The sequence below is a fragment of the Fusarium falciforme genome, chromosome 2, assembly GCF_026873545.1.
Source record: "Fusarium falciforme chromosome 2, complete sequence".
Taxonomy (NCBI): domain Eukaryota; kingdom Fungi; phylum Ascomycota; class Sordariomycetes; order Hypocreales; family Nectriaceae; genus Fusarium; species Fusarium falciforme.
Window position 1 is genome coordinate 4619791 of NC_070545.1, and position 10257 is coordinate 4630047.

General features: G+C 30.5%; 1 protein-coding gene across 1 annotated transcript; it reads left to right on the forward strand.

Annotated features, from left to right (window-relative positions):
• Positions 1-8529: 8529 nt before the first annotated feature.
• Positions 8530-9871, forward strand: NCS54_00332200 (PKS-ER domain-containing protein; the record flags this gene model as incomplete). Its single annotated transcript, XM_053148901.1, has 6 exons — positions 8530-8660; positions 8711-8972; positions 9055-9183; positions 9231-9287; positions 9345-9544; positions 9601-9871. 6 exons carry the CDS (start codon positions 8530-8532, stop codon positions 9869-9871), a joined length of 1050 nt encoding a protein of 349 aa, XP_053004876.1.
• Between the last annotated feature and the right edge of the window lie 386 nt (positions 9872-10257).

Consider the following 10257-nt stretch of genomic DNA (forward strand, 5'->3'; position numbering starts at 1 on the left):
GTTTCCTGTTTGTACAACTAGTATAGTTGGTGAGTTTGTCGAGTTGTCCTGGCCAAAAAAATTTCTGATCTTTGTTTCCGTACAACGCAGGGTTTTGTTTGAGCGGGCTTGCTCGAAACCTGGAGCAGAGGCGGTAATAGATGTCTTTGTGTCGCTTGCCCAACCCAGTTTCTAGCAGGGTCAGATATAAAAATCGGGCCAGTGCACCGTGATGGTTTCCGTCTTGAGGCGAAAAGTGCCAGCCCAACCACCCAAGGTCGCTCAACGATGCGGGAAAGCAGCACAGCCGCTGACTTGGAGGTGGAAATATCGGAGCGGATGGCTGATGTCTCGATGGTATTGCGGGATCCCTATCGCTACACCAAGGCAGAGTTCGATCTCGACGAGGCTGCGGAAATGGCAAGGAAAGCCGTTCGCAGGACCTCGCATGGAAGCCCTCATCGGTCCCAGGCTTTGTGGGACCTCGCTATGATACTCGACGACCAATTCACACTGGTTGGAACCCTCACGACGTTTGAGGTAGTGATCGAAGCCTCGCGTCAGGTCGTGCAAGCATCCCCAAAGGGTCATCCAGATCGACTGCAATATTTAGATGAGCTTTCGCAACGACTGTTTGATGAGTCTATTCGTCATCCCGAGAAGGAGGATTACAAGGTGGAATGTCTAGAAGTCACTCAGGCCTTGATTGAAGAAACCCCAGAAGATGACCCAGAAAGACCTTATCATTTGGTTCATTAGGCATTGGTTCTTGGGAATATGTACCGCCAGACGAGAGCGATACAGAATCTCGAGCAGGGCAATGATCTCATTCAGCAGGCCTTCAGAAAGTTACCAGGGCGTCGTTCTGACTATCCACGGTATTTACAAATATCGGCCAAGATGCTTCAGGATCAGTATCTCCATGCCAAGGGGACACTGAGCCATACAGAAGCTCTCAGAGTTACTATAGAGGCAGTGGATGCAGTTCCAGAAGATGGCCCCAGGAGGGCTATGCATTTATACTACCTTGGACTCATGTTGAAGCACATGTACCACTTCATGAGGCAAAGAAGTGACCTCGAGGAGGCCATCGTGGTCCTTCAGCAGGCAATGGCAATCCCTCAAGATCACGATGAAGAATGGGTCAACCAGGCTACTGATCTGGGAAACTGCCTACAGACACGGTTTATGCTCACAAATTCGGTTCAAGACCTGGACGAGGCTCTTGCGCTGGCCAGAAACGCGGTTAAGTGTACCCCCCAGGATTCTGCAGAGCTAGGAAGCATTGTTTGCGACCTGGCAGCCCGCCTCGAGATGAGACATGAGATGACGGGGTCACTCTCCGATCTTGACCAGTCCATTGAAATCCTAAGAAGTTTTCTCCAATCAACATCAGGCCACACCACATCACGAGGGGAATTGCTACAAGCACTGGGAAATAGAATCGGGTCACGCTATGATCTCTCGGGCAGCATGGCCGACCTCGAAGAAAGTATCAAGCTCTCTAGGCAGGCGATTGATGAGACTCCCAGCACAGATCCAAGGTGGATATTTTGTCTCAGCAGCTTAACCACTGGAACTTATACAAGATACCTTCGTACGGGGGCAATGGCGGAACTTGATAAGGCCATCGAAATTATGTCAACAGAGGTTGGGAGCTCCCAAGATGCACCCGACTGTCGGAATTTCTTTGCTTACAACCTCGGGAAATTTCTGCAGGCCAGATACAGGAGGTCGAGAGACTCCTCTGACATTGAAAGGGCTATTGAACTAGCCAGAAAGCTGGTCCAGTCACCCGTGCATCCGCTCGATCACTCTCAACGTCAAGAATATCTGGAACAACTATCGAGTGCTTTGAGTCTTCGTGCCGAGGATTCTGGGGACTTGACCGACCTTGACGAGGCTGTCGAATTGGCGAGAGAAGCAAAAGTCACGACACCCACAGATCATCTCAGCTGGCCAATGATACTTAGCAGTCTTGGGCTTTTTCTGGGAAAGAGATTTAAGAAGACACGAGACATCGCTGATCTCAACGAGGGCATCCAGCTGGCTTTGCAAGCGGCCAGCTCTCTAGGCGAAGGGCATCCTAACCGAGCCGAGATTCTTTCGCTGGCTGCAGCACTCCTCAATGTGAAGTGCAGCCATTGTGTTCAAAGTTGATGTGTACGAGCCAAAGTTTGGCAATTTGCCGAGATATTGTATTTAAGCTCTGATCTACCCGAATCTCGCCGTAACCCTCCTCATCGGTTAACTCATCCCACTAGCCGTAACACAAACCTTTCCACCTTCACGACCGAAACCTTCTTCCTTCCTAAAGAAGCCCTGGCAATATATTCTCTACGGCCTATCCTCTATAGTAAACTTCCTTGCTTTATCTATAAGTTTCTTCTCGTTGCTGCTATTAGCTTAGCTACTTAAGTATTTCCCATAGGCTATTAGTCTAGCCTATATTTACCTTTATGGCCTTAATAAAGAGGTAATTTTTAAGCTTTATATCCCTAAGCTCTTTAAGTTATAATAGCTTATTATATTATATATAGTGCCTAAGATTTTTTAATACTCTTAGTGAGTTGGGGGAAATAGATGCTAAGCCGTTTTGGGCCATTGGGCAATTTCTTATACGTAGAAAAGGAGTCAGAGGCCTTAGACCTTTGACCATCATCATCTTCTTCACCAGTCAGGTTAAAAAAGGGGAGCTTTGGGCTTTCTTTTCTGGCGTGATTATTATCACTATTAATTGATTAGTTGCCCTTCTTATTTTCTATGATATTAGGATCACGGAAAAGTATGTGAAATCTCTCTTTAAAAAGTTACTAAAAGAAAGATCTATTAGTAGATTTTAGGCTATGTGGTTAGTGTGTTCTATTTCTTCTAATAAATTATAATATACTAAAAGGTAAATTAAGATAATTAAGTTAAAGAAATATAACTTTTATATAATTAAATTATTATAGTTAATATCTTTTAATATAAGAGTTAATATTAAATAAGCTTTATAAATATTTCTATAATTAATATTTATTTTTATAAGCCTTATCTTAATAAAAACATATTATTAACTAATAATAATAAAAATAATATATGTATATTTTAATTATAACTAGCTACTATTTAACTAATAAATAGCTATTAGTACTAGTAATAATAATATAGTATAAAGAATAGCTTAGCTTATAAAGTATATTTTCTTATTAAATAAAGTAAGCTTAGAAGTAAATTAATATAAAATCATATTAGCTTATTTTCTTAATAGATTAATTATATTAAATTAAAAAGTTAAAGCTATCTTAGACTATTTAAAAGAAACTAGTCTTATAAAATTACTAAGATTCTAAAGCTGCTTAAAGATTTATAGCTATTATTAAACCTAAAAAGACTTAAATTTTTTTTTTATTTATTATTAATTTAAGCTTTAAGTTATTCTTATACTTAATAAATAAAAGTTTATTTACTATAGAAAGTAATTTTAAAATACTCTTATTAAGTATATTAAAAATACTTACTTTTATATACTATAAAGTTAATATTTCTTATTACTATATAATAATAAATATTTAATAATAAAAGCTTCTTAAATTTTATTAAATATATTTAAATAAAAGGTTAAGAATTAAGAAGCTTAAGTTATAAGTTTCTTAATAAATAATATAATATTTTTAAAAAAAATAGTTTTATATAAAATTAATTAGTTAAATTCTAAGTTAGGTTTTTATAATATAATAATAATAAATATATTATATAAGTATAATAACTAACTTAATTAAATTACTAAAAGTACTTAATCTATTTATTAAAAATTATATAATTATTATAATTAATAATTCCTCTTTAAATTAATTTAACAACCTTTAAAAAGCTATATTTTATTTAAAGCTTTTATTTTTTATAATTTAAACCCTTTTTATATATTTATAGTTAACTACCTTAAGATATACTATATATTTATTAACTATTTTTAAAAACTTATATTTATAATTCCTAAGTTTAATATTATAAAAACTAGTAAAACTATTTATCTTAAAAGTAAAATAGAATTATTTAATAAAACAATTATATTATAAACTTATTTAAATATATAAAATATCTAACATTTTATTATATTTAATTTTAAAGCCTAAATTAATATTAAAATTATTAAACTTATATTTATAAATTATATAAAATATATTATATATATAGTTATAATATTTTATTATAAAAATATTATTATGACTTAAAAACTTAAAACCTTTAATACCTAGTGATTATAAGATTTCATTAAAGTAATAATAAAAGATTTTTATCTCTTAATTAAGTAAATTAACTTGGACCTATAGCGTATATATAAAATTATACTTAAAAAAGCCTCCTCTTTAAAAATAAACCTTAAGAAGTAAATAAAAACCCTAAGACCTCTTAAGAAGTATTATAAAATAGACTTCTTTACTATTAACTCCTGCGTTAAAGGCATTAGGTATAATAGCTTAATTATATATAAAACTATATTTCTTTAAATAGGTTAACTTACTCTACCCTTAGGTATGCTATGATATTAAATTACTTTTTAATAATATACCTAAGATACTTCGTATCATTAAAAGTTATAAAGTATATAGTAGACTTTTTTTTTATTATATATTTTTAAAAGAATATAAATAAATATAATAGCTATTATATAATACTTTGTAATTAATACAATAACAGTTTTTAAACATCTAATAATTATTTATATTTATTATATAAATAAGAGAATTAAATAATATAAGCTTTTAAATTATAAAATATTATAAATATATTTATTATTAAGAATATTATTAAAATTATTTTTATTTATATATATAGATAAGCTAAGATATAGATATTGTATATTCTATTTAATAAATTTAATTAATTAAACTTATAGACTTTTATTTATAACTAAGTTTTAATTTAATACTAAGCCTTTATATTATATCTTAATACGCTTAATAATAACACTCTAATATTAATTCTAAAGATTCATTTCTTTAAAACTTATAATATTAATAACTCTTATTATTTAATATTATACTTATAGCTATATAATTACATCCTAGCTAATAATAATAAGATTCTTCTAATTTTTACATTTAATATTATTAAAGCTTTTAATACTAGTTATAAGTATAATAAGCTATACTTTATATTAGTCATATTTTATAGTAAAACAACCTATTTCTGTTTATTTATAAAAACATTTTTTATTATAAGTTTTTTTAATACTTATTAATAAAAAAAAGCTGTTTTAAAATATAATTAAACTTATTATTAATATTAAATTAAATAAAAAAAAAGCTTAATAAAAAGAAAAAGATATTATTATTAAAAATCATAAATTTAATTAATATTTAATTCATAAGTAATATACTTATTTTTATATATTAAAAATCTTTATTTAATATGATTACTTTTAGCCTGTTTTAAATATTTTTTATATCTTTATAAAGCTTATAAATCACTTTAATACACTTCTTTTAATTATAAAAATAAATATATTAATAAGTATTAATTATATTATATTACTTTCTTAATTTAACGCTTTTATATAAAGTAATTATTATAATTTTATTAATATATTATAAATTAATTAATGAATTAATTATACTTAATATTAATTGTAATTAGACTTTTATAAAAATAATAAAAATATAATCTTTTAAGATTTTAACTTATTTAAGTAATTAAGAACTATAAAAGTAATTAAAATATTAAGATTAAAAAAATCTCTTATATTGTATTAACTTATTTATATTATTATTATTATCATTATCTACTTATATAGCCCCCGGGTTATACATATATTTTTTATTAATGGTAATAATAATATAATACTAATCTTATAGTCTAATTCTATAGGTAATATAATAATATATTTATTTCTTTATAGACTTAGATATATAATTACTCTCTTATAGCTTACTTTATTATATTAAATAAGGTTCCTATGTAATACTATTTTATTACATTACCCTTGTTTATTTACCATTGAATAATTTATTAATAATTAAATATAAATTATATACATTATAAGTAATTACTTAATTATTATTAATAAAAAATAAAAAATTACTTTTAATAAGTTATAATAAATTAAAGAGTTATAATACTAAGAAATAAATATAATATTATTAGTTTTAATAAAGATATTATAATTTTTACTAATATTACTAATTAAATATAACTATAAAATTATATTTTTAGCTAAGCTAGCTATTAACAATATAAGAATAAAATAATAAAAACTCTTAAAAAACTTTTATTAATTTTAAGTACTTTTTAATACTCGTTTATTTTTTTTGTACTTACTTAGTTTAAGAACCTTTCTTTTTATAAGCTTATAATAAGGTCCTTAAGTATTTAATTTATTTATAAAGTTATTATTATAAGTAAAATACTAGTTTATTTTATCTAAGTAAAACTATTCTTAATATTAATAAAAGAAATAATAAAGTGCTTTTTATTATTTTTTATAAATATTAATTAATCTTATAATTACTCCTTAATATCTTTTATTATCCTAGCTATTATATAATTAATTTTTCTTGTTAAAATTAATTTACCTATAAAGTATATTATTTTGTTATATATATTTTAAAACATTATTAAGTAATTATTAATCTTTTAGGTATATATATTCTTTATTAATTATTATTGTTTTCCTTTACTTATTAATAATAAAAGTTCTTTTATTACTAAGGTAATATTATTATTATTAATAAAAATATTTTTGTAAAAATAACATGTTATTTTTTTAATTAAATTAAAAATATCTATTAATAAATATTAATTTTAAAGTTTATTTATATTTTAATTTATGATATATTATACTTGCTATAGAAATAAACCTATAAGTACTTTTAACTAAATGTAAAATACTTATAGCTTTATTAAATATAATAAGGCCCTTATAAATATTATAACTTTTAATAGCTTAAGTTAAGTTAAATATATTATATTAAATAAGCTACTTTAATATTAGTTCTTCTAGCTTTAAACCCTTGTAATAATAAATAAAAACTTTATAAACCTTATAAACCTTATAATTAATCTTTATATAATAATTCCTAAAGCAACCCTTAAGGTTATATATTATATAGCTATAAAAGGCATAAATTAATAATTCATACTTATTATTACATATAAGTTACTTCTCTTTTACTTTAATACCTTTTATATTAAAATAATTAATAAACTCTTTTATATCTCTTTAATAATACTTTAGCTTATTACTATTAAAAGACTGTATTAAATATACTAAAATTATTATATATATAATAAGTACCTACTTTTATTAAAAAGGCTCTCTTAAATAAATAGTAATTATTAAAATTCTATTTTATTATTATTATATTTTTACTTATATATTATAAGTAAGTATATATTACTAATATATATAATAGTTAAGACTAAGCTTACTTATTTACTTAGTTATAAAAGATTTATTTAATATCTAGAAATATATTGTATTTTATTTTTATCTTTAACCTTAAAGTCTTTTTTCTCTTATATTAATTAATTATATGCTAAAATAATATTCTAAGATATATACTTTAGCTATTTTATTTATATCTTAGACGTACCATTACCTACCCCCTTGCATAGCTATTAGTTCATGCCTATAACCCTAAATAGCTTTATAAACTAAATTACTACTAGCCTTTTAGTTAAGGCTTTTTACTAATATAAGTTCTATAATATATATTATAAAGCTAATTTGTTTAAAAATTATTTAAAGTTATTTTTTTTAAAATAAAACTTTTTTAAGATCTTAATTAAAAGAAATAAAAATACCTTAATTTAAGCTATAAGGGCATAAAGGCTTAAGAAATACTTAGATATTATTATGCCTTACTTAAAAACCCTTTAATAAAAAAGGTATTTATAAATAATAATAATAATATTAGGGTAATGCCTTTATATTAAAGGGATATATTAAATTAAGACTTATATAATAGCTTAAAAGTAATTATATCATGTTCATAATTAGCTAGGTAATTTCTAGCTTTATAATATATTAAACTCAATTAAAAAGATTTATTATAGCTTAAAAGAATATTAATAAATTATTAATATAATAAAATATATATAAATCAAAGAAATCTATATAAATAGCCTAGTTTTATTATAAATATAATATATATAATTTCAGCTATAAAGAATCTAAGAGGGGTTTTTAACTTCCCCGCAGGTGCTGTCAAGATGACAGAGGTGATGTGGGGCGAGGTATGGAATGGAGGTTTATGACAGTTAATAGGATGTTCAGATGTCAGCAGCGGATAATTAACTGGCCGAGCGCACCACCCAACTTGTGCATTAGACCATGCATGATTCCGTTATATCCGAATTATCCAGTAGAGATTGCTGTATCGAGTCTTGTCTCCTGACAATGCAAGCCGCAAATATTGAGGTGCGCCTGGCTACGCCCGCAACCTACCGCCGCGCCAAGGGGTATATAGGCTCATTGTCCTGAGCCCAAGTCCCATCGTTACGACCTTCTTTCCCACACCTATCCCTCGCGTTCATCCAGCTCAAAGTCCCTGTACCACATTCAACATGGCCACGCAGTCAGGAATCACGATCGAAGGGCCCAATAAGCCCTACACCATCGTCGATAACATTCCCCGCCCAACCCCAGGCCCGAAGCAGGTTCTGGTGAAGTCTCTTGCCGTGGGAATCAATCCTGTGTGAGTACCACTGTCCCGTTAAAAGACCATAGCGGCTGATAGTGGCATAGTGAGCCCATGCAGCAGCACTCTGGCCTCCTTATCAACGAGTGGCCGGCCATCATCGGCAGTGACTGTGCCGGCATTGTCATCGATGTCGGTCCAGACTGCAAGAAGCTGGAGCGAGGCGATTATGTCTTTGGGTGTGCACCTCTCGGCCAGAATAGGTTCACCCCATTCCAAGAGACTTTTCTTGTTGTGGAGGATGTCTTTCTCAAGAGGAGCCCGAACCTCTCTATCGAGGCTACGTGTGGCATAGGCGTTGGACTTTTGGTATGGATGCCCATCACCTTGGTTTTGCACACACTGCGGATGACTCAGGACTATCTCGTAATTCACATGCTAACATGACTAGACGTCCAGTCTCTGCCTTTTGGCGGGCGCAGAGCTCAAGCTACCTGAGGATAGTGTCAAGGCCCCCGAAAAGGATGAATGGTTTGTCGTTTTGGGAGGCACTGGGACCGTTGGCCAGCTTGCAGTCCAGGTAAATGAAACTGTTGTTCTTCTCAACGTCATTTCTAACCATTCCAGATTGCCCATGCTTGTGGATACAAGGTCCTGGCGTCGTGCTCTCCGTCCAAGAAAGCTGTAAGTTGCACATGTTGCTTCCTACACTTAGTTCCAAAATACTCAGACCATCCCTAGGTTGCTATTGTAAATGGTGCCACGGCAACGTTCAATAATGGAGCCACAATTGACGAGCAGCTGGCAGAGATTCGTACAATCACTGGCGGCAACTTTGCCAGGATGTTTGACGCCACTGCATATGGTTACGACCTGATGGTGAAGGCGCTTGAGACCTGCTCCACGGCGACGACCAAGTATCTGACGACTGTTGATGACTGGTCAGTATAGTTATTGAAACAAGACCCAAGTATCATGCCTCTGATTGAGAGAACAGGTCCGAGTTCAAGACCCCGTCCACGATAAAGGAGTACCGAGCTGAACTTGGCCACCTTTGCCGTTTTGATGAGCCCCTTGGAGTCGAGGTGACGAGGGACATTGCCAGTTGGATTCCTACTCTGGAAACCCATCTTGCTGCTGGCACGTTGAGACCAATCGAGTATGAAGTCGCCGATGGGGTTGGTTGGGATAAGGTCATCCAGGGCATCCAGGACCTGGAGAACGGGAAGATTGCAAAGAAGCTGGTTGTCAGAACTCAGAGCGAATAAACGAATTTAAGTTCCTTTTAACCCCGCGGATCCAAGAGTTGATCGGTACATTCATATAGGTGTTTTTCCTAGCCCTATGCCTCCATTATAAATACAACAATTCATTTAAATAGACCTATCTTCCCAAAGAGTAATACTTGTGTTAATATAATTAGGTTCTACTACTAGCTATTACTGCGGCGGTATAAGATCTAAATCTACTCTATTATATACCTAGAAGCCGCTATATTAGCTAAATTAACTCCCGCGCCTAATAAGAGTATATCTCTACGGAGTGCCTTAAGGACTTAAATATAAATGCTAATATCCTCGGGCAAGGCAGGAGAACTAATGCATTCTCCTATGTTCTCTAGCATAGATACCTTAGTGCTATCTAGGAGGTGTAA